The sequence below is a fragment of the Oryx dammah genome, unplaced genomic scaffold, assembly GCF_014754425.2.
Source record: "Oryx dammah isolate SB20612 unplaced genomic scaffold, SCBI_Odam_1.1 HiC_scaffold_13, whole genome shotgun sequence".
NCBI classification, from domain to species: Eukaryota; Metazoa; Chordata; class Mammalia; order Artiodactyla; family Bovidae; genus Oryx; species Oryx dammah.
Genome location: NW_024070197.1, coordinates 7,098,919 through 7,124,337, shown reverse-complemented (window position 1 = coordinate 7,124,337; position 25,419 = coordinate 7,098,919). Strand labels below are relative to the sequence as shown.

At 39.5% G+C, this 25,419-nt stretch overlaps 3 protein-coding genes across 6 annotated transcripts in view; all 3 read left to right on the top strand.

The window, feature by feature from the left end:
- Positions 1-2,959, top strand: part of LOC120872055 (zinc finger protein 610-like) — a 67,943-nt gene extending 64,984 nt beyond the window's left edge. The window contains exon 3 of the mRNA XM_040252208.1: positions 2,787-2,959. Within this exon, the coding sequence (XP_040108142.1) occupies positions 2,787-2,866 (80 nt within the window). The 3' untranslated portion in view covers positions 2,867-2,959. The remainder of the gene's footprint in view (positions 1-2,786) is intronic.
- LOC120871952 (zinc finger protein 665-like) overlaps positions 1-25,419 on the top strand; it is a 385,017-nt gene that overhangs the window by 21,721 nt on the left and 337,877 nt on the right. The gene's annotated exons all lie outside the window — the stretch shown is intronic.
- Positions 1-25,419, top strand: part of LOC120871962 (zinc finger protein 347-like) — a 232,281-nt gene that overhangs the window by 69,210 nt on the left and 137,652 nt on the right. The gene's annotated exons all lie outside the window — the stretch shown is intronic.

Sequence of the window (25,419 nt, the reverse complement as noted above, 5' to 3'; positions counted from 1 at the left end):
ATACTGGAGAGAAACCTTACAAATGTGATGAGTGTGGCAAGACCTTTCGTCTGAAGTCAACCCTTTTAAGGCATCAGACAGTTCATACTGGAGAGAAACCTTACAAATGTGATGAGTGTGGCAAGGCCTTTCGTCTAAAGTCAACCCATTTAAGTCATCAGACAGTTCATACTGGAGAGAAACCTTAAAAATGTGATGAATGTGGAAAAGTCTTCAGTCAAAAATCACATCTTCAACTTCACTGGAGAATTCATACTGGAGAGAGCCCTGTCAGATGTAATGAGTGTGGCAAGTTCTTCAGTCAAAATTTTAACCTTAAAGAACATCAGAAAATACATACAGAGAAACCTTTCAAATGTTTCAAGTGTGGAAAATCCTTTATTCAGGTCTCAGCACTCACTAAACATCAGAAAATCCATACATGAGAGAAACTCATGTGAATGTGGTATATGGTAGAAGTCTTCAAAATTCACACCCTACTGTTGCTCAGAAAATTCATCCTACTGAGAAACCATACAAATATCATGAGTGTGGCAACATCTTAGGCTTCATGAGAATATTCATACTGGACAGAAGCCACATATATATATATATATTGATTAGTCAGGTCTTAGAACATGAATTCATTCTAGAAAGATTCCTCACCAATTTCACAAATGTTAAAAACAAAAACAAAAACGAAACCATATCCTCACATCTCATCAGCAGTATCAGACTATTTATCCTGGAGAAAACACACAGCAATGTAATGTGTGTCACAAGGATCTTACCCAAAAGTCACAAGATAGGAACATAGTGGGGCCATACTTACCAGACTGAGTGGTTGAGGCAAATCTTTTACCTTTATCACTACATGTATTCTCTGATGACTTTAGTTCAGGTACTCAGCAACTGCGGTAAGTCTGTATTTGAAGAGAAGCTATAGAGATCTTTTTGTGTAAAAGAAACCCGAATTCTACCTCAGCAAATATGATTCTTTGGGACAGTAGTCCGCCATCTTTTCGTCTCCTGGCTTTCTGAATAAAGTCACTATTCCTTACCCAACAAGTAGTCTCTCAGTTTATTGGCCTTTTGTGTGGTGAGCTCTAAGTCCTTGGCTTTGGTAATACATTAATCAAATGCATTTGCTACATGCGTTTCACGATGGTCTCTGAGAAGGAATCAATGAGATGAAGGGACTGACTTCATTAGATACAATTCATTCACATGCATGTTCCCTGGAAAAACACACAGCCTGAATTACAAAATTCAATAGTGTGTGTGAATTAGCAACAGGGAGGGGAGAAAATATTGTAATAGGACATGACTCATCATTGTCAGTAGGATCAGGAAGCCCTTCTGTACATAGTCCAGCCTGTTATAAAACATAATGTTCTACCAACTGACCTTGAACAGAGTAGGCAAGATGTTAAAAGGCCTGGGCTTTTCGTAGGAGGAGAGGGACACTTACCAGGGACTGATGGTGTGCTAGGAACAATGCATAGGAAAAGAGTCATGTTCTCCATTGGATAGATATAACTGTTGTATGATTAAAGAAGAGTTACTCTTATTTGTGGAAACTGAAGACAGAGCTGTCATGGTCTTTGTAGAGTGGGACCTGGGGACTGGAGTCGATGAGAAGAAGGAAGCAGGGGACCCAAGTCTCGAGTGAAACAAGGGTGCTTTATTTGCAAAAACGCATGTTTATATATCTTTATACGAGGCAGCTTTAGGCAGTAAAAACATTGAAGATAAACAAAGCCAAGCAAGTAACAATCTTGAAAGGAGCAGAAAGCCTTCCGTATCCTGAGGAAGAGGGACATAACTGAATAAATTACCTTCAAGTAAAAGGTCACTGAAGGGAATCCAAGCAGATGCTCTTTCTCATGACCTCAGTCCTGAGAACTGCATGCAGCTCTGCTCGTTCCTTTTTTCCAGGAACTGATAAAGAATAGAGTCCTTGAGAATCGGCACACAAAAGAAGAAAATGTCATGTTGGATCCTTTAAAGTTGAATGTCCCCTGACAGGTCCCCCTTTTTTACTTTTTCATAATTGGGGATGACTGTAGATACTTTTGTGAAAAAGGCCCTGAGCAAGTGAGTTTCTTTAGTTTGAACAATTTTAGTTGAAAGGCATCGGTATGTTTCAATTATAATCACCAGGATAATTATCAGCGTTATAGTTCCAGATCCAATACTATGTGTAATGCCTTGAAACCATCTTTGAGGGTCTAGCCCAGATAATTGATCAGCTAGCTGTTCAGCTAGGGTTTCCAAATTGTTGGAAGAGGGTAGACTGTTAGAGAAGATTTCAAGGATTTCCTTTTGCAACAATTGTACTTTTTTTTTTTTAAACAATTGTACTTTTAAGAAAGCATTATTATGCATATCTTGCAAATGAAATTTGATTTTTATCCAATTGTAAGCACTATGGTTGAACCAAAGAGGAGTGATACAAAATAGAGTAGAATTCGAATCACAATTTAATAATACTTGTTTTTGTAAATCTATTAATTGATCTCCAACCCATTGGATGGCTGTTTTTTAATTCTTGAATTTTATCTTGAACTTTTTCATCTTTCTGAACCTGAGTGACCCATATAGTATGAGCATCTTTAGTCCAATTTTGAATAAAGTTTTGTGTTTGAATTGAAGTTTGTAAAGCAGTGTCTGTAACAGCGGCAGTGGTGCAAATGGCTATTAACCCCAAAATGCCAAGAATCAAACATCTAATTAATCGCTTAGATTGTCAGAGTAATTTCATGAGTACCTGGGAGGTAAATCTTGCCATGGGATCCTCTTTCCAGGGTCGTTGGAGATCTGCTGGCAACCACAGACTACGTTGAGATTGAAGAATCAAAAGGGATTCGTTTTTTTAGAGAAATAGAGGAATTAAGACAAGTATACAATTTGTAATCTGTACAAGTCACAGAACATAAAGTCTTATTAAATTGTAAGTTTCCTATGGCAAAGACAAAAGGAAGGGGAATGCAAGCTTGTATAAAATATGAATGATTATAATGGAAGGAATAGTTATGACTATGACTGGTCCCTGTGAAATATCCAGTCCAAGTTCTAAGTTTTTAGTATTTGTAGCGAGTTTACAGATGTCCCATTGTTCAAGCCCAATTTGTTTATTGAGGACAAGTTGAGGGCGAGGAGGTGCCATTCCACCATCAAGCCAGCCAAGGAGTCCTTTGTCATGGAAGTGTTCCTTTGAACTGTTGGCCATCTTCCATGTTACTTGAGTAACATAATCACACATAGTGCTGTTAATATCATCTGAGAGGTTAGATAACCACATATTATGGGGTCCCCAATCAACAATGGTGTAATTGGCCACAAACATGAATTTCCATGATTTAGCTTGACATCTATCTCAATAAATAGGAGTATATTTAAAATCCTTACAAGTAAACCCCTTACATTCCAACTTTTGTCCTTGTCCTAGAGTGCTGGTAGTATTGACATGGTTCTCATAAAAGGACAGGGCAGTAAACAGTCTAAACAATGTGTGGAAGTTCTTTTTTGGAGGCAGGATGAAAGCCCACGTTTGTCGACTAACATTAATACATAATTCTGCTGGGCCCATACATAAAGGAAGGATTTTATAGCCTAGAGAAATATTAGTCAATCTTCCTTCATCCTCAGGATGAGAGGGCCCCTCCAACCAAGTTCCAAGGAGGAGGCATATGTACTGAGTCATTAGTGGATACAGCTGGTCCTATATCTGTCCATTCTACAACCTGCAATAAAGGGGGGTTAGGTATATAAACCAATAAGTGTGATTAATCAAGTCAGCCTGAGCGGGGGAAGCAAAAGCAAGCATGGCGACAAAAATATTTTTAGGATTCCGAGGCATTCTCTGTTGAGAAATCAGATTTTCTGCTTGATTAGTAAGGGTATTTATTTGTCCCCAAGTGGGGAAATCATAAGGTCGATGACCACGAGTGCAGCGTTTCTTGGAAATTTTCAAGTCGCCATGGCTTGTACTGGAAACTCCTCCTCCTGGGGATTTCGCTGTTTATTCTGTATCTTGAATGCCTGTGGCTCCCCTTGGGCAGATCTTCTGAAGAGGTAGCCAACTGATTTCATTGGGTCCATCTGGAGGAATCCAAGCATACCCCTTTCCCTGTAATATTAATTTTCCAGATTTCCATTGTTTAGTCAACCCGTCTTGATACCAAATGGGCAGAGGAAGGGAGGTATCCTTCAATGCCTCAAAATGTTTTTCTGCTTTGTCAAAGTATCCCCTTGTGACAGGTTTAAAAATTTTAAGCAAATAAAGCTGTATTAACAATAGTTATAGCATTAGAGAGAATATTGTGTTGTTAGAATCTGTTGGAGTCCTTTAATGGACTGGAACCTGGCAGTCCAGAGTCGACGATAAGAAAGTGAAAGAGAGAAAGAGAAAGACACGGGCACACAAGCTCTGATGGAGCAAAGGTGCTTTAATGGTGTTTCTGTGAGTATATATAGGCTGTTGTACAAGAAATTTCTTTCGATAAAAATCAGAAAACCAAACGGACAGCAACCATTACCAAGGGAACAAGGGATTAATAATGGTCACAAGGTCAGGAGACAGTCCATATCTCAAGAAAGAGGATCAAGACTAAGCAGTTGTGTCATAAGGAGAATGTTCACTGAAGATGTTTCAAGCCTGTCTCATCCTATGACCACAGTCCTGGGAGCGGTGTCCTGTTCCACTGGTTTCTGACAACATAAACTGATAAGGAACAGAGGATTTATGGGGAACAGCATGTTGGAATCCTCCTGTTAAACATTCCCTGACAATTCCCACTTATTTATAATATTTGTAAAAAGGGTTCTTACCATTTGAGTTTGTTTAGTTCTAACAATTCTGCTTGAAGGCAATGGTGAACGACAAATATAATTGTCAAAACAATCACCAAAATTACAGTTCCAGACCCAGTGCTGTGAGTAATGCTTTGAAACCATCCGCGTGGGTCTAACCCAGATAATTGATCAGCTGGTTGTTCAACTAAAGTTTCCAAATTACTGGAAGAGGGCAGATTTTTAGAAAAGGTTTCAAAGATTTCTTTTTGTAATAATTGTACATTCAGAGAGGCATTATCATGTGTTTTGTAAATGAAATTTGATTTGTTCCCAATTGTAGGTACTATTATTGAATTGAACAGGTGTAACACAAAATTGAGTAGAATTCCAATCACATTTTAGCATCACGTTTTTTTGTACATCTATTAATTGATCTCCAACCCATTTGATGACTGATTTTAGTTCCTGTATTTCATCTTGAATATGATCTATCTGAGCCTGAGTGGCCCACATAGTATGAGCATCTTTATTCCAATTTTGGATAAAATTATGTGTTTGAATTGAGGTTTGTAAAGCAATGCCAGTGACGGCAGCAGTGGTGCAAATAGCTATTGATCCAAAAATGCGAAGAATCAGCCATCCAATGAATCATCTCGATCACTGGAGCAGTTTAGTAAGTAACCGGGAAGCAAGTCCAGCTATGGGGCCTTCTTCCCAGGGCCGCTGGAGATTTATGGTAACCCCGGACTACATTGAGATTGAAGAATCAAAAGGGATTCATTTCTTATGGAAACAGAAGAGTTAAGTATATAATTTGCAATTTATATAAGTTACAGAACGTAAAGTCTTATTGAATTGTAAACTTCCTATAGCTAGAACAAAAGGAAGGGGAACACAAGCTTGTATGAAATAGGATTGAGTATGACGAAAGAAATAGTTTCTGTGACTGCGATTAGTCCCTGTGAAATGTCCAGTCCAAGTCCCAAGTTCTTGGGTGCTTGCAGCAAGTTTCCAGATGTCCCATTGTTCAGGCCCAATCTGGTTATCCAGGACTATTCGAGGACGAGGGGGTGCCATTCCACCATCAAGCCACCCAAGAAGTCCTTTGTCACGGTAATGTTCCATTATAGTGTTACTAACCTTCTATGCTACTTGAGTCCCATAAACACACGCAGTGCTATTAATATCATCTGAGCAGTTAGATAACCACATACCATGGTGTCCCCAATCAACAATTGTATGATTAGCTACAAACAATAATTTTCCTGATTTGCCCTGACACTTGTCCCAATGAACTGGAGTATATTTAAAATTCTAACTAGTAAACGCTTTGCATAGTGTTCTTTGTTCTTTCCCTAACTCTTTCCCTCAAGTTTCAGTAGTATAAACATTGTCACGGACAAAGAAAGGCCAGTAAATAATCCAAGCAACATCTGAAAGTCCTCTCTTGGAGGCAGGGCAAAAGCCCAAGTTTGTCTGCTAACATTTATGCATAATTTTGCTGGGCCCATACACAAAGGAAGGACTTCATAACCTAGAGAGATGTTAGTTTCCCATCTTCTTCAGGGTGTGAGGGCCCTTTAAGGCTCCAGGGAGAAAGCATATATATGGAGTCATTGGTTAATACAATTTGTCCTTTCTCTGTCCATTCTACAACCTGAAGTAAAGGGGGGTTGGGTATGTAAGCCCAGTGTGATTGATTAGTTCAGCTTGAGTTGGGGGGAAGCGCCAGCAAGCAAAGCAAGCAGGGCAACAAAAACATTTTCAGGACTCTGAGGCATTCTCTGTTGAGAAACTGGATTTTCAGTTTGATTAGTAAGGGTTTTTATTTGTTCCCCAAGACCAGAGATCTTAAGGTTGATGCCGCCAAGGGTGGTGCTTTCTGGAGACGTTTAGAGCCACCATGGCCTGTATTGGAATTTCTTCCTCCTGGGTTTTTGTTGTCTTTTTTCTATGTTGAAGGCTGAGGGCCCCCTTGGGTCGAATCTTCCAAAGAGGAAGCCATGTGAGTTCGCTGGATCTATCTGCAGAAATACAAGCATACCCCTCTTTCTATAAGATTAATTTCCCAGATTTCCATTGTTTATTCAACCTGTCTTGGTACCAGATGGGCAGAGGAAGAGAAGAGTCCTTCAATTCCTCGAAATGTTTTTCTGCTCGTGTCAAGATATCTCCTTGCAGTAAGTTTAAAAAATTTAAAACAAAGCTATACTAACAATAGTTATAGGCTTAAAGAATATATTGCGTTGGAATCTAGTAAAGTCTGCTCTGGATAAGGAAGATAAAAGTGTTCCTGTGTATTCCCCCGTATTTAATTTTTTATTTGTAGTTTCAGTGTGTAATGTGTTTGTTTAACTGTGTCTTGTGTTTGTAGATTATAAGAAATGTCTGTAATCTTTTTTAATAGAGAATGAATGTAAAAATTGTTTGAAATGCTTAGAAATACAGACAGGGTCATTGTTTTTATGGAATTAGTTCTCATTATTGCAAAGTAAGCTAACAGGTGGGTTATGACATGTCATGTAGTTTCATCTTGGAGAGGTGTGGCCCATGTAAAAGAAAAATTTGTATCGATCGAGACATGTAAGAAGGAAGAGGAAGAAAGTTCAGGGGAATGAGTTCCATCCATTTGCCATAAAATTTTCTTTCATTTGTCAGAAAGCTTTTTTATATGTTTGTATTCATCATTATGGCAAATAAAAAATATATTTATTAATAGTCTAAAATCTCTTTAGTTTTTCTGTAAGAAAAACTTTTTGTAAGAGGAAGTTAGTGTTCAGTAATTAATGTTCTAAAATCTTACTTTATTTGGAAGTGACCTAGCTATTTAATAAACTTTTATTATTTCATTTAGTACAATTTTGTGAATTTAAGTTAACCCAATCCTAAGAGATTATTTTAGGTAGACATTTTGAAAATATAATTATTTTTATTAGAGTTTATCTAAAAGTTTTCATCTCATTTATACACACACACACACACACACACACACACATATATATATATAAAGACTTACTTTTTTGTTGACAAACTTAGTTTACCTTAAATCTAGGCACAATAAAAGTATTACATAATGATGATTTAAGACATGTCTTAATTATCCTAGCAAACAATCAATTTATATTTAAATAAACATTATATTTAATATTGAATATTTTTCAGTTCACATGAACTTGAATTTAAATAGAGCTCATTAATTTCATATTATCCAAAAACAAAAGCATACATTGAGACATAGATAATTTTAGATAGACAAATATAGTTTTCCACTTGACATTTAAAATATCTTTTTGATATATACATATATCTCAATATATATATGTATGTATATATTTTTTCCTGAGTTCCACCAATTTCTTTATGGCTGGAGTCCCAGATAGAGTGGGCTATCCCACTCTAGATAGAGTGTATCCCAAGGACATGATAAGAGTTAACTTTAGGTTTCTTCTTAGGCCTGTATTTGTTTCCCAGGCAGAATTGGAGCTCCAAAAAAGTATTTTAACAACTTAACTTTTTCCTAAATGCACATGTAAGAAGAACCAGTTTTGCAATTTCAAAAAAGATTTTATTTGAATCAGTTTTTTCTGGAGCCTAAAGAATGAATATCATGGCCATTCATTGTCAAAAATATCACTTCTCCTTTTTGTAGTTACAGTATATTATTAATGATATATGCATGAGTGACTTGCTGTCACATTGGATGTAAAGCCTTGGCCACAAAATTTTGACAAATAGTAGGACTGTTAAGTATACCTTGAGGTAACACAGTCTATTGAAGTCTTTTATGAGGCCCGATGTGATTAGGAAAGGGGAGAGAGAAAGAGCATCTCAGTCTAAAGGGTGTAAAGGTATATTTAAAAATCAGTCTTGTAAATCAGTAATAATAATGTGCCAATTTTGAGGAATAGTAGTAGGGGATGGGATCCTGGTTGTAGTGCACCCATGGGTTTGTTTCATAGATGCATTAACTTTTCCAAGGTCTGTTAAGAGATGTCATTTGTTAGATTTCTTTTTTATAACAAAAATTGGCGAGTTCCAAGGAGAGTAAGATTCCTCAATATGTTTTAATTCTAATTGTGTGTCTATAAGTTCTTTAGTAACCTGTAATTTTTCTTTCGTAAGGGGCCATTGTTCTGTGCAAATAGGCTCGTCATTCTTCCAAGTTATTTTAATCATTGCTTTGTTTCTTAAATGAGCAGTGACCCCTAGGAAAAACGTGAAATGTATATCTGAGTTTGCCATTGCATAAGTAAGTCCCTTCCTATTAGATTAAGGGGGTGCATCTATCACATAAGGTCTTAATGTTGCAGGCTGGCCTTTTGGTCCTTCATATGGGTAGATTTGAATATTTTGATAAATTTCTTGTACTTTGGTTTGAGAAATTCCTGCAATTTGGCCAGAGATTTTTTTGTATAGGCCAGGTTTTGGGCCATAAGTGTCTGGAAATAATAGTAATATCAGATCCAGTGTCGAGGAGACCAAAAAATCTTGTACCATTAATTTTGATATTTATATGTGGCCGGGCATATTGAGATACCAATGATATCCATAAGGATTGTTTTTGATCTGCCGAATCTGCTTGTCCATATGGTATTAGAGGAGTTAATAGAAATGTAAGGCAAAAGAAGTAATTGAGCAATTTTGTCCCCCTTTTTGAATTGCCATAGAATCTGAGATGACATCATCATTTAAATCTCTCCTTTATAATCTGAGTCAGTGACTCCAGGGTGAACAGTAATTCCTCTAGATGTCAAACTAGATTGGCGAAGTAAAAGACCAAAGGTTTGTGGCAATGTTTATGGCAAAGGAAGTTTGCTGAATTTAGGGTGTAGGAATAATTAAGAAATGGAGTGGCCATCATGGTCAACAAAAGAGTCCGAAATGCAGTACTTGGATGGAATCTAAAAAAGAATGATCTCTGTTCTTTCCAAGGCAAACCATTCAATATATGGTAATCCAATCTATGCCCCAACCAATAATGCTGAAGAAGCTAAAGGTGAATGGTTCTACGAAGACTTACAAGACCTTTTAGAACTAACACCCAAAAAAGATGTTCTTTTCATTATAGGGAACTGGAATGCCAAAGTAGGAAGTCAAGAAACTCCTGGAGTAACAGGCAAATTTGGCCTTGGAATGCGGAATGAAGCAGGGCAAAGACTAATAGAGTTTTGCCAAGAAAATGCACTGGTCATAGCAAACACCCTCTTCCAACAACACAAGAGAAGACTCTACACATGGACATCACCAGGGGGTCAACACCGAAACAAGATTGATTATATTCTTTGCAGCGAAATATGGAGAAGCTCTATACAGTCAACAAAAACAAGACCAGGAGCTGACTGTAGCTCAGATCATGAACGCCTTATTACCAAATTCAGACTCAAATTGAAGAAAGTAGGGAAAACTGCTAGACCATTCAGGAATGCCCTAAATGAAATCCCTTATGATTATACAGTGGAAGTGAGAAATAGATTCAAGGGCCTAGATCTGATAGATAGAATGCCTGATGAACTATGGAATGAGGTTTGTGACATTGTACAGGAGACAGGGATCAAGACTATCCCCATGGAAAAGAAATGCAAAAAAGCAAAATGGCTGTCTGGGAAGGCCTTACAAATAGCTGTGAAAACAAGAGAGGAGAAAAGGAAAGATATGAGCATCTGAACGCAGAATTCCAGAGAATAGAAAGAAGAGATAAGAGAGCCTTCTTCAGCAATGAATGCAAAGAAATAGAGGAAAACGGCACAATGGGAAAGACTAGAGATCTCTTCAAGAAAATTAGAGATACCAAGGGAACATTTCATGCAAAGATGGGTTGGATAAAGGACAGTAATGGTATGGACCTAACAGAAGAAGAGGTGGCAAGAATACATCGAAGAACTGTACAAAGAAGATCTTCATGACCTGAATAATCACGATGGTGTGATCACTCACCTAGAGCCAGACATCCTGGAATGTGAAGTCAAGTGGGCGTTAGAAAGCATCACTACAAACAAAGCTACTTTGGAGGTGATGCAATTCCAGTTGAGCTGTTTCAAATCCTGAAAGATGATGCTGTGAAAGTGCTACACTCAATATGCCAGCAAATTTGGAAGACTCAGCAGTGACCACAGGACTGGAAAAGGTCAGTTTCCACTCCAATCCCAAAGAAAGACAATGCAAAGAATGCTCAAACTACTGCACAATTGCACTCATCTCACATGCTAATAAAGTAATGCTCAAAATTCTCTAAGCCAGGCTTCAGCAATAAGTGAACCGTGAACTTGCTGATGTTCAAGCTGGTTTTAGTAAAGGCAGAGGAACCAGAGATCAAATTGCCAACATCTGCTGGATCTTGGAAAAAGCAAGAGAGTTCCAGAAAAACATCTTTTTCTGCTTTATTGACTATGCCAAAGCCTTTGACTGTGTGGCTCACAATAAACTGTGGAAAATTCTGAAAGAGATGGGAATACCAGAGCACCTGACCTGCCTCTTGAGAAATCTGTATGCTGGCCAGGAAGCAACATTTAGAACTGGACATGGATCAACAGACCGGTTCCAAATAGGAAAAGGAGTACGTCAAGGCTGTATATTGTCACCCTGCTTATTTAACTTCTATGCAGAGTACATCTCGAGAAACGCTGGACTGGACGAAACACAAGCTGGAATCAAGATTGCCGGGAGAAATATCAATCACCTCAGATATGCAGATGACACCACCCTTATGGCAGAAAGTGAAGAGGAACTAAAAAGCCTCTTGATGAAAGTGAAAGAGGAGAGTGAAAAAGTTGGCTTAAAGCTCAACATTCAGAAAACGAAGATCATGGCATCCGGTCCCATCACTTCATGGGAAATAGATGGAGAAACAATAGAAACAGTGTCAGACTTTATTTTTTGGGGCTCTAAAATCACTGGAGATGGTCATTGCAGCCATGAAATTGAAAGACACTCCTTAGAAGAAAAGTTACAAGCAACCTAGATAGCATATTCAAAAGCAGAGACATGACTTTGCCTACTAAGGTCCGTCTAGTCAAGGCTATCGTTTTTCTAATAGTCATGTATGGATGTGAGAGTTGGACTGTGAAGAAGACTGAGCGCCGAAGAATTGATGTGTTTGAACTGTGGTGTTGGAGAAGACTCTTGAGAGTCCCTTGGCCTGCAAGGAGATCCAACCAGTCCATTCTGAAGGAGATCAGCCCTGGGATTTCTTTGGAACAAATGATGCTAAAGCTGAAACAGCAGTACTTTGGCCACCTCATGCTAAGAGTTGACTCATTGGAAAAGACTCTGATGCTGGGAGGGATTAGGTGCAGGAGAAGAAGGGGACGACAAGAGGATGAGATTCCTGGATGGTATCACTGACTCGATGGACGAGAGTATGAGTGAACTCCGGGAGTTGGTGGTGGACAGAGAGGCCTGGCATTCTGCAATTCATGGGGTTGCTAAAGGTCGGACACGACTGAGTGACTGAACTGAACTGAACTGAAGGGAGGGCATTGTATTTGAGCTTCTGTGGTATCAAAATGTCTGGCGCCTGTTAACATTTCAAAAGTAATTTTGTTTTGGAGAGTGCCAGCTCGAGCATTCTTTTTAGCATGATCTCTGGCTATATCATGAAACCACATTGTCCGTTGAAGATATTCTCCTGGTTTAAGGAGAGCCAATCATAGGGAATAAAATTTCCAATAGAAGATGCCACAACATTTAGTAGCTCTTTAGTAACACGTCAATGTGGGCCGTACACAGTTACAGCCTTTTTCATTCGTTGCATGTAAAAAAAGATTAATACCGTCATATTGAGGTATTATGTGCTCTTGAGCATCAGGATTTCTTAAAACTGGAAAGATGGAGAAACCATCGGCGTCAGAAACTTGTGATTGCAAAGCCTGTAATTCAGAGAGCCTCTGTCACGGAAGAGAGTAAGTGCTGATTGTTTGCAAATATGAGTCTGTGCCAAGGACTTTTTGTTCAGAAGAGCATGAAAGGTTGTTGCTGAACCACGCAAAGATCTATCCAGTAAAAGTATCCACCCAAACTTGTAAACAAGAATACCCATTAGCTTTTGGCATATGAGTAAAATCAATTTCCCAGTCCTCTCCAGGATACTTTCCACTTTGTTGTAATCCAAATTTTGCTAGCTTTTCAGTCTTTGGGTTATTTTTCTGACAAACCTCACCTTTTGATAATGTTCTTTAAATTTTTCATTACATTTTTATCTTCAAACAAACGAGATGCCATCTGGTAAGTACTCTCTGCACCCACATGAAAACTCTGGTGTAAACCCTTAGAATTTTCCATTGAGCATTTTCAGGAATTATTAGTTGTCCATCCTCGGACTGTAACCATCCTTGATCCATAATCTTAGTTCCTCTTTTCTCGTATCTTTCTAATTCTTCCTCAGTATATTGTGGTTTTTCCTGTTCTATAGGACCTGACCAGATCAAGGGTGCCTGCAGTGAAGGGGTTTCATAAAGTCCCGCTTTTCTGGTTTGACAGTCAGCCAGCTGATTACTTTCAGTTGCTTTACTCCCATGCCTGCTGTGGCCTTTGCAATGCATAATAGCTACTTCTTTAGAACAATATACAGCAGTTAAAAGTCGCTCGATATCTCTGAAATGCTTCATAGGTTCTCCTGTTGCTGTTTTAAACTGTCTTTCTTTCTATATTGCAGCATGAGCAGGTATAGTCAAATAAGCATACTTAGAATCCATGTAGATATTTCCTCGCTGCCCTTTGTGTAACTCTAGAGCTCCGGTCAGAGCCACAAGCTCCACTAACTGAGCACTGGTTCCCTGGGGGAGAGATTTAGCTTCTAAAACCTGTTCAGCAATCACCATGGTGTAACCTGCTTTATGCTTTCCATCCCGAACAAAAGAAATGCCATCTGTAAATATTTCCATGTCAGGATTGTGTAATGGGGTATCCATTAGATCCTCCCAAGCTGCATAGTTTAAAGTTAGAAATTGGGAACAATCGTGATCAGGGGTTTCGTTTTCCTTCTTAGGAAGGAAAGTGGCAGGATTTAAATGTCCACAGACTTTAAGCTTAGTTACTGGTCTAACAACAATGACTGATATTTAAGAAGTCTGCTGTCTGTCATCCAAATATTAACCTTAGAATTTAAGATTCCACTCACATCATGAGAAGTCAGTACAGTAAGATTTTGTCAATTAATTATTTTTAAAGCTTCAGGTGCTGATAAAGCTGCTGCCCCAATTACTCTTAGGCAGTGGGGCCACCCTTGTGAAGTTACATCCAATTCTCTACTTATATAAGCAATAGGTTGCTAGTGAGGCCCTCGGGTTGTGGCAAAACTCCCAAGGCCACACCTTTTCTTCCAGTGACAAATTAAATTCTGACCCTATGGGGCAAGCTCAAAGCAGGAGCTTGCAGGAGGGCCGTCTGAAGAACCTTGAAAAAACGTCTTAGGAGAGTCATTGTCAGAATCATTAGGTTCTAGCAAAGGAGAGACTTCTGGATTTTTGCCTGTTGGCAGAGGAGGAGCATTTGAAGCAGTCGAGCAGGGCTAGTAGGAACATTTTGAAATATTTTATGTTGTTCTCCTTGGGCTTTTTGTAAAGTTTTATCATCTACTTGATATTCATGCAATAAGTGTTTTGTCGTCGACTATTAGGAGGGCTAGAATTTACCTTGAAATGGCAGAATTACAGCTTTAATGAGAGCCCATAGGGGTCAGAAATCAACTGGAATATTTTTTCCCTGCCTGGTGGCTCGTTCAACATTTTCTTTTACCAGGTGCCGAATTTCTAAATCAAAACTACCTTTATTAGGAAAGCAAAGATTTCATTTAACCACTGTTTGAAAGCAACCTCCATTCATTGGCATGAAACCACAAGTCCCTGAGCTTTAAACAAATGGTAAAGTAAAGTAGAGAAATGATGGGGCTTTCCAGCCGTTTGACCTGTGTCTTAGTACTTAACGACCTCAATAGGTCCCAACCTCAATAGGCCCTGAGTCCCTCCAGCCTAAATGCCACATATACCAGAGTCCCTGTTCAAGCACCACTTGTTGGGGTCCTTTAATGGACCAGAACCTGGCGGTCCAGAGTCAATGATAAGAAATTGAAAGAGATAGAGAGAGAAAGAAAGACATGGGGACCCAAGCTCTGATGGAGCAAAGATGCTTTAGTGATCTTTCTTTGAGTATATATTAGGCTGTTGTACAAGAAATTTCTTTTGATAATGATAAAGATCAGAAAACCAAACTTACAGCAACTGTTACCAAGGGAGCAAGGGATTAATAATGGTCACAAGGTCAGGAGACAATGCATATCTTAAGAAAGAGGATCAAGACTAAGTGGTTTTGTCATAAGGAGAATGTTTACTGAAGGAGATTCAAGCCTCTCTCATCTTATGACCTCAGTCCTGGGAGCAGTGTGCAGTTCCACTGGTTTCTGACAACAGAAACTGATAAGGAACAGAGGATTTATGAGAAACAGCACATAGGAATCCTCCTGTTAAACATTCCCTGACAGGAATCTAGTAAACTCTGCTCTGGATAAGTGTCAGGGGACATTCAACTTTAAGGGATCCAATATGTTGCATTTTCTTCCTTTGTATAAGTTCAAGGACTTTCAGTTTCGTGTCAGCGAATAGAGGCTTATCTCCAAACGGTGATTCAACATAATCCCTGGTTCCCTGATGAAGGCAGTTTCAGTTTAGAAATTTGGAACCAGATTAAAGAGAATCTTAAATGAGCCTCAAGATGGGGGAAAACTATTGCAATAGATTTCTGGCCCTATGGGCTCTTATTAAAGCTGTGATTCTGCCATTTCAAGGTAATTCTAGCCTCTCCCCTCCCCAATATTCAACAATAGATGGAACACTTGTTACATGAATATGAATTAGATGATGAAACTTTACAAAAGGCTCAATTAGAACAACATACAATATTTCAGAGTTTTCCCACCAGCCCTGCCCCAAGTGCTCCTCTTCCTCCTCCTGCAATGGACACAAAACCAAAAGCCCCTCAATTCAAATACAAGATGACCCTGACGATAATTCTTCTTAGGCTCTTTTTGACACTAAGGCTGACAGTACTTTTCTTGATGACAATGATAAGCCTTTGGCACACACTTGTATTTATGAAAAAATACTATCCACTCATTCTCCTTCATGATAAAGTCTTTCTGAGTTACCTGCTTTGCAGTCTTGAATCTCTGCGGCTGATGGGTTCTCTGCTTTTCCTGTTTTTGAGAAGCTGAGCACCAAAGAATTGATGGTTTTGAAATGTGGTGTTGGAGAAGACTCTTGAGAGTCCCTTGGACTGCAAGGAGATCTAACCAGTCCATTCTGAAGGGATCAAACCAGGGATTTCTTTGGAAGGAATGATGCTAAAGCTGAAACTCCAGTACTTTGGCCACCTCATGCAAAGAGTTAACTCATTGGAAAAGACTCTGATGCTGGGAGGGTTGGGGGCAGGAGGAGAAGGGGACAACAGAGGATGAGATGGCTGGATTGCAACACTGACTCGGTGGACATGAGTCTGAGTGAACTCCAGGAGTTGGTGATGGACAGGGAGGCCTGGCGTACTGCAATTCATGCGGTCGCAAAGAGTCAGACACGACTGAGCAACTGAACTGAACTGAACTGAACACCCCATGGCAAATAATACCTCAATAGGAAGGCATTGATTTTTCTCACATGCAACAAATGAAAAAAGCTGTAACTATGTATGGCCCTCATTCGCCTTTTACTAAGGAACTTTTAAACGCTATGGCATCTACTACTGGAAATTTTGCAACTTATGATTGGTGACTTTTGATAAGTGCTCATCTTAAACCAGGAGAATATCTTCAGTGGACCATGTGGCTTCAGGGGATGGCCCAAAATCGTGCCAATTCTAATGCTCGAGCTGGTACTGCCCAAAACCAAATTACTTTTGAAATGTTAACCAGTACAGGGCAATGTAATCCTATAGAAGCTCAAATACAAAGCGCTCCTTGGTGGAAAACTATCTTGACTGTAATAATTGTAGTCATCTGGTTCTTGCTGTTTGCATTTAATATCTGTAACTATATGATGAACTTTGTATCTAAGTGGCTTAGGCATTTAAGTTACAAGTGATTGTTCATGCTCCTGCAGTTTCCTCTGCCTCCTCTATCTATTACTTAGGGCCACTGGATCAGAGACCCTCAATATGAGGATAAGGAGAATATGTTGCCTCAACAATTTAGGGTCTACACCCCTTCCCAGCAGGAAGAAGTTACAGAATGATTTCTCCACCCCTTTCCCTGGCAACAATATTCTCCTAAAAGCAGGAGGAAATGAAAGTTAACGCTTAGACAGGCAGTCCCAGGCCCTGTAAGGAGGAGACAAACATTCTCACTCATGCTTTCCTTAAGCTTTGTGCAACAACGTATCTTGCTGGAGAACTGACCTTTCTTTAGGTCCAGAACTAATGATTACCCAGCTGAATGTCTTACTCATGGAAATGCTTTTCTTAGGCTCTATGGTAATGATTATAATTGTAACAAATCTTGCCTGGGAACCTATATCTCAAGACTTGTACCCCTGCTTACACAGCAACAGTATATCTTGCATAGAGACATTGTCTGGAACCTGTTCTCCCTGGCTAATCTTGTACCAAAGTTATCTCAGGATGTATGTCTTGGGAAAGGGCCTAATAGACCTCTTACAACATTGACGTATTCTTTTTATCTGTTCTTAGCAGCTAGTTGAGAAGTATATAAGGTCCCACTTAAACTAATGAGGTGGATACTCTTGTACCCCCACAAACCTTCTGCCTTTTACTTGGCCGATCTAGCTTGACTTCTAAAGGAATTACTGTTCAGCCTGGAATAATTGATTCCGATGAAAAGGGAGAAATTCAAATTATGATGTCATTTCAGATACTATGGCAGTTCAAAAAGGGGGACAAAACTGCCCAACTACTTCTTTTACCTTACCTGTCTATTAACTCCCTCTAATGGTATCCGGACAGGTGGATTTGGCAGTACAGATCAAAAATAATCCTTATGGACCTCAATAGTATCTGAATATGCATGACCAAATATAAATATCAAAATTAATGGCAAAAGATTTTCTGGTCTTCTTGATACTGGATCCAGTATTACCATTATTTCCAAACATTTATGGCCCAAATCTTGGCCTATACAGAGAATTTCTTGCCAAACTGCAGGAGTTTCTCAAACCAAAGCACAAGAGGTTTATCAAAGTGTCCAAATATATCCATGTGAGGGACCAAAAGGCCAGCCTGCAACATTACGACCTTATGTGATAGATACACCCCTCAATTTAATATGAAGAGATTTGCTTATGCAATGGCAAACTCAAATATATATTCCACATATTTCCTATGGGCCACTGCTCACCTAACAATCAATGCAATTATTAAAATTACTTGGAAAAATGACGAGCCTATTTGGCAGAGCAATGGCCCTTCACAAAAGAGAAATTGGAGGCTATCAAAGAACTTATCAATACACAATGGAAATCAAAGGATATTGAGAAATCTTATTCCCCTTGGAATTTTCCCATTTTTGTAATAAAGAAATCTGGCAAATGGCATCTCTTAACAGAGCTTAGAAAAATTAAAACATCTATGAAAGCTATGGGTGCATTGCAACCAGGAATTCCATCACCTGCCACTATCCCTCAAAACTGGCATATTATTATTATAGATTTACAAGGTTGCTTTTTTACTATAGCTTTACACCCTGTAGACCCAGAGAGATTTGCTTTCTTTCTTTCTTATCCTAATCATGCTGCCGCTACTGCTGCTACGTCACTTCAGGTGTGTCCGACTCTATGCGACCCCATAGAAGGCAGCCCACCAGGCTCCTCTGTCTCTGGGGTTCTCCAGGCAAGAACACTGGAGTGGGTTGCCATTTCCTTCTCCAATGCATGAAAGTGAAAAGTGACAGGGGAGTCTGTCTTGTCTGACCCTTAGCATGGACTGCAGCCTACCAGGCTCCTCCATCCATGGGATTTTCCAGGAAATAGTACTGGAATGGGGTGCCACTGCCTTCTCTGATCCTAATCATATTGGGCCTAATAAACGATATCAGTGTACTGTATTGCCTCAAGGAATGATGAATTCTCCTACCATGTGTCAATATTATGTAGCCAAAGCCCTTGAACCTGTGAGAAAACAATTTCCTAACTTTCTTGTTATGCATTATATGGATGATACATTGTCTTCAGCTCTATGTGTTTTAGAAATTCAACAAATGTTTGACATAGCTCAACAATGCTTGGAAGACTCTGGATTAAACATTGCTCCTGAAAATATTCAAACTTCTACTCCTTACCATTACTTAGGCTCTGTTGTTAATAGACAACGTATTACTCCTCAACTAACAGAGATTCATGTTGATAAATTATCAACCTTGAATGATTTTCAGAAACTTTTAGGCGATATAAACTGGATTAGACCCACTTTAGGCATTGCAAATGATCGACTGGCTAATTTATTGAATACTTTGAAAGGAGATCCCTATTTAAATAGACCTCGTTTAATACAAAATAAATTCCAAAAACAGTTTCTTACTCGTATTAGACTTGATTTACCTCTCGAGTTGTTTATACTCCCTTCTCCCTATTCCCCCACGGGCCTTCTTGCCCAACAAGAACACCCAATAGAATGGATCTATACCCATTTTAGAGGGACAAGGTCACTTATGCCCTATATTGATTTGCTCACTCTAATAATTATTAATGGGAGAAATAGAACTGAGACTCTAATTGGCTTTGATCCTCATAACATTGTAATTAATAAATCTCAGTTTGAGAATGCACTACAAACATCTACCAATTTCCAAATAGCCTTTCTGGAATATTTTAAAGATATTTCATTTCATAATCCTTCTAACAAACTCTGGAATTTCTTGAAAAATACTGAATTTATTATCTCTTTCATTGTCACATCACAACCTATACCTCGAGCCGATGTTTTCTATATAGATGGGACTAAAAACACCAAAGCCTCATTGTGGTCTATCAAAGAATACAAAGTCTTTTATACTAAATTTCATTCTGCTCAACAAAACGAATTATATACTCTTATTCAAGTTATTCACCTACATCCTTATTAATATAGTCTCTGACTCCTTATATTCAGTTTTTAAATTAGGAAATATAGAAACCTCTATTATAAATTGCAATCAACCTATTATTCAACAAGTTTTTCTCGAACTACAGTCTCTTATTAGGGACTGCACTTCCCCCATTTATATTACCCATATTCGAACACATTCCTGCCTTCCCGGCCCTATGACTCATGGTAATGAACAAGCTGATAAACTTGTTTATTTTGCTACTCCCCAGGAGCAACATGCTCTATTGTACAATAATGCTGGCTCCTTAAACCAAATTTAGAAAATTCCATACTGGTGGACTTCAAGGAGATCCAATCAGTCCATTCTGAAGGGGATCGGCCCTGGGATTTCTTTGGAAGGAATGATACTAAAGCTGAAACTCCAATACTTTGGCCACCTCATTCGAAGAGTTGGTTCATTGGAAAAGACTCTGATGCTGGGAGGGATTGGGGGCAGGAGGAGAAGGGGACGACAGAGGATGAGATGGCTGGATGGCATCACTGATTTGATGGGTGTGAGTCTGAGTGAACTCCGGGAGTTGGTGATGGACATGGAGGCCTGGCGTTCTGCGATTCATGCGGTTGCAAAGAGTCGGACACGACTGAGCGACTGAACTGAACTGATGCTAAAAAAAAAAAAAATCATTAATAATTGCTCTACTTGTACACCCCTACATCTTCAACTCATTGCACAGGGTGTTAATCCTCGAGGATTACAACCCAATGAATTATGGCAAATGGATGTAACTCATTGCCCTGATCTTTCCCCATCTTCTTTCCTACATGTCTGTATCGACACAAATTCTTTTATATGGGCCACCCCTCTTCGAGGTGAGGCTACACGGAACATTATAACCCACCCATTAGCTTGTTTTGCAATAATGGGAACTCCCGACTCTACAAAAACAGACAACGGCCCTGCCTATACTTCTAGGCAATTCAAACAATTTTTACAATATTTTTCTATTCAGTGTATTACAGGCATTCCTTATAATCCACAAGCACAGGGTATAGTTGAATGAGCACATCAAACACTGAAACTACAAATAAAAAAAAAGGGGGAATACACAGAAACATTTCTATCTTCCTTATCCAGAGCAAATTTTACTAGATCTCAACACTATATACTCTGTAATCCTATAACTGTTGTTAATACAGCTTTATTCATTTTAAATTTTTTAAACTTACTGCAGGAGATATCTTGACACAAGCAGAAAAATGTTTCGAGGAATTAAAGGATACCTCTCTTCCTCTGCCCATTTGGTATCAAGATGGGCTAACTAAGCAATGGAAATCTGGGAAATTAATCTTACAGGGAAAGGGGTATGCTTGTATTTCTCCAGATGAATCCAACTAACTCAGTCAGCTTCCTCTTCGGCAGATCTGCCCCAGGGGAGCTTCCAGTGTTCAAAATAAAGACGAAAAAACAAAACCCCAGGAGGAAAATATCCCAATACAGGTCATGCTATTGCTGCTGCTAAGTCGCTTCAGTCGTGTTTGACTCTGTGTAACCCCATAGATGGCAGCCCACCTGGCTCCCCCGTCCCTGGGATTCTCCAGGCAAGAACACTGGAGTGGGTTGCCATTTCCTTCTCCAATGCATGAAAGCGAAAGGGAAGTCACTTAGTCGTGTCTGACTCTAGTGACCCCATTGACTGCAGCCTACCAGGCTCCTCCATCCATGAGATTTTCCAGGCAAGAGTACTAGAGTGGCATGCCATTGCCTTCTCCTGAATACAGGTCATGGCGGCTCTAAAAATCTTCAAGAAGCACCACCCTTGATGTCATTGACCTCATGATCTCCCTACTTGGGGACAAATAAAATCCCTTACTAATCAAGCTGAAAATCTGGTTTCTCAACAGGGAATGCCTTGGAATTCAGAAAATATTTCTGTTGCTATGCTTGCTTTGCTTGCTTTTGCTTCCCCTGCTCAAGCTGAATTAATTAATCATACTTACTGGGCCTGTCGGAGAAGGCAATGGCACCCGACTCCAGTACTCTTGCCTGGAAAATCCCATGGACGGAGGAGCCTGGTGGGCTGCAGTCCATGGGGTCGCGAAGAGTCGGACACGACTGAGCGACTTCACTTTCACTTTTCACTTTCATGCATTGGAGAAGGGAATGGCAATCCACTCCTGTGTTCTTGCCAGGAGAATCCCAGGGACGGGGGAGCCTGGTGGGCTTCCGTCTGTGGGGTTGCACAGAGTCGGACACGACTGAAGCAACTTAGCAGCAGCAGCAGCAACTGGGCCTATATACCCAACCCCCCTTTACTGCAGGTTGTTTAATTGACAGATAAAGGACCGATCGAATCCACCAGTGACTCAGTACATATGCCTTCTCCTTGGAGCTTGGAGGGGCCCTTTCATCCTGAAGAAGGGAGATTAATATTTCTCTAGGGTATGAAGTCCTTCCTCTCTGCATGGGTCCAGCAGAATTATGCATTAACATTAGCCGACAAACATGGACTTTCATTCTGCCTCCAAAGAAGAACTTTCAGACATTACTTGGAGTGTTTACTGCCCTTTCTTTCTATGAGACTTTCTTTCATGTCGACACTACTGAAACTCTAAGAAAAGGACAAAAATCATTTCGCAAAGGGGTTACATATAAGAACTTTAAATATATTCCTGTACATATATACACAGATGTCAAGCAAAATCAGGGAAATTAATGTTTGTGGCCAATTATACCATAGTTGATTTGGGACCCCATGGTATGTGGTTGTCTAACTGTTCAGATGATATTAATAGAACTGTATGTGATTATGCTACTCAAGTACCATAGAAGGTTGCTAATACTATGATGGACATTACCATGACAAATGACTTCTTGGCTGGCTTGATGGTGAAATGGCACCCCTTCGCCCTCGAATCATCCTCAATGAACGGATTGGGCCTGAACAATGGGACATCTGGAAACTTGCCGCGAGCACCAAAGAACTTGGAACTTGGACTGGATATTTCATGGGGACCAGCTGTAGTCATAGTAACTATTCCTTTCGTTATAATCATTCATACTTCATACAAGCTTGTGTTCCCTTTCCTTTTGTTATAGCTATAGGGAACTTGCAGTTTAATAAGACTTTATGTGCTGTGACTTGTATAGATTGCAAATTGTATACTTGTCTTAATTCCTATGTTTCTTTGAAAAACGAATCCCTTTTGATTCTTCAATCTCGACGTAATCTATGGTTGCCAGTAGATCTCCAACGACCCTGGGAAGAGGGTCCCATGGCAGGACTTGCTTCCCAGTTACTTACTAAATTACTTCGATGATCTAAACGATTCATTGGATGATTAATTCTTGGCATTTGGGAATTAATAGACATTTGCACTACTGCTGCTGTCGCAGGCATTGCTTTACAAGCCTCAATTCAAACATGCAACTTTATTCAAAATTGGAGCAAAGATGCGCATACTATGTGGACCACTCAGGCTCAGATAAATGAGGAAGTTCAAGATGAAATACAGGAAATAAAAACAGCCATCCAATGAGTCGGCGATCAATTAATAGATTTACAAAAGCAAGTTATACTAAAATGTGACTGGAATTCTACTCAATTTTGTATTACCTCTGTTTGGTTCAACTATAATGCCTACTATTGGGGACAAATCAAATTTCTTTTGCAAGACATACATGATAATGCTTCCTTAAATGTACAGTTATTACAAAAGGACATCTTTGAAACCTTCTCTAAGAGTCTACCCTCTTCCAACAATTTGGAAACCTTAGCAGAACAGCTAGCTGATCAATTATCTAGGCTAGACCCTCGAGGATGGTTTCAAAGAATTACACATAGTATTGGATCTGGAGCTATAATGCTGATAATTATCCTGTTGATTATATTTGTAGTATACTGATGCTTTTCAACTAAAATTGTTCAAACGAAACAATCTCAATTGGTCAGGGCCTTTGTCACAAAAAGTATCTACAGTCACCCCCAATTATGAAAAAATAAAAAAGGGGGAATTGTCAGGGGACGTTCAACTTTAAGTGATCCAATATTTGCATTTTCTTCCTTTGTGTGCCGTTTCTCAAGACTCTCTGTTCCTTATCAGTTCCCCTGGAAAACAGGAACGAGCAGAGCTGCACTCAGTTCTCAGGACTGAAATCATGGGAAAGAGCACCTGCTTGGATTCCCTTCAGTGACCTTTTACTTATAGGACTATCCATTTTCTTGCAACTGATGGAATTTCATTCTTAATGGCTGAGTAATCATTTTTATTGAAGATATATAAGCATGCGTTTCTGCAAATAAAGTACCCTTGTTTCACTTGAGACTTGGGTCCCCCGCATCCTTCTTTTGCCTTCTATTCGTCGACTCCAGTCCCCAGGTTCCGGTCTGTAAAGACCATAACAGATAAGGAAGATAGAAGTGTTCCTGTGTATTCCCCCTTTTAAAATTTTTTGATTTGTAGTTTCAGTGTGTGATGTGCTTGTTCAACTATGCCCTGTGCTTGTGGATTATAAGGAATACCTGTAATACATTTAATAGAAAATGATTGTAAACATTGTTTGAATGGCCTAGAAATATAGGTAGGTCCATTGTCTGTTTTTATAGAACTAGGTGTTCCCATTATTGTAAAGCAGATTAATAGGTGGGTTATAACATGTGTAGTTTCACCTTGGGGAGGTGTGGCCCATATAAAATAAGAATTTGTATCGATTGAGATATGTAAGAAGGAAGAGGGAGAAAGTTCAGGGCAATGAGTTACATGCATTTGCCATAGTTCACTGGGTTGTAATCCTCGAGGATTGATACTTTGTGCAAAGGGTCGAAGATGTAGGGGCCTACAAGTAGAGATATTATTATTTCTTTAGCATGTTGGTATGGAATTTTCCAAATTTGATGTAATGAGCCAGCATTATTATATAATAGAGCATGATGTTCTTCAAGAGTAACAAGACAGACAAGTTTATCAGCTTGTTCATTGCCATGAGCCATCTGTCCAGGAAGACAAGAAAGAATGTGTTTGAATATGGGTCCTTGGAAGAAAAGTGATGACCAACCTAGATAGCATATAAAAAAGCAGACATTGCTTTGCCAACAAAGGTCCATCTAGTCAAGGCTATGGTTTTTCCAGTGGTCATGTATGGATGTGAGAGTTGCACTGTGAAGAAGGCTGAGCGCCAAAGAATTGATGCTTTTGAACTGTGGTGTTGTAGAAGACTCCTGAGAGTCCCTTGGACTGCAAGGAGATCCAACCAGTCCATTCTGAAGGAGATCAGCCCTGGGATTTCTTTGGAGGGAATGATGCAAAAGCTGAAAGTCCAGTACTTTGGCCACCTCATGCGAAGAGTTGACTCATTGGAAAAGACTGATGCTGGGAGGGTTGGGGGCAGGAGGAGAAGGGGACGACAGAGGATGAGATGGCTGGATGGCATCACCAACTCGATGGACATGAGTTTGAGTGAACTCTGGGAGATGGTGATGGACAGGGAGGCCTGGCATGCTGCAATTCATGGGGTCACAAAGAGTCGGACATGATTAAGCGACTGAACTGAACTGAACTGAACTGAATATAAATGGGGGAAGTGTGGTTCTTTACAATAATTGTAGTTCAAGAAAAAGTTGTTGGATA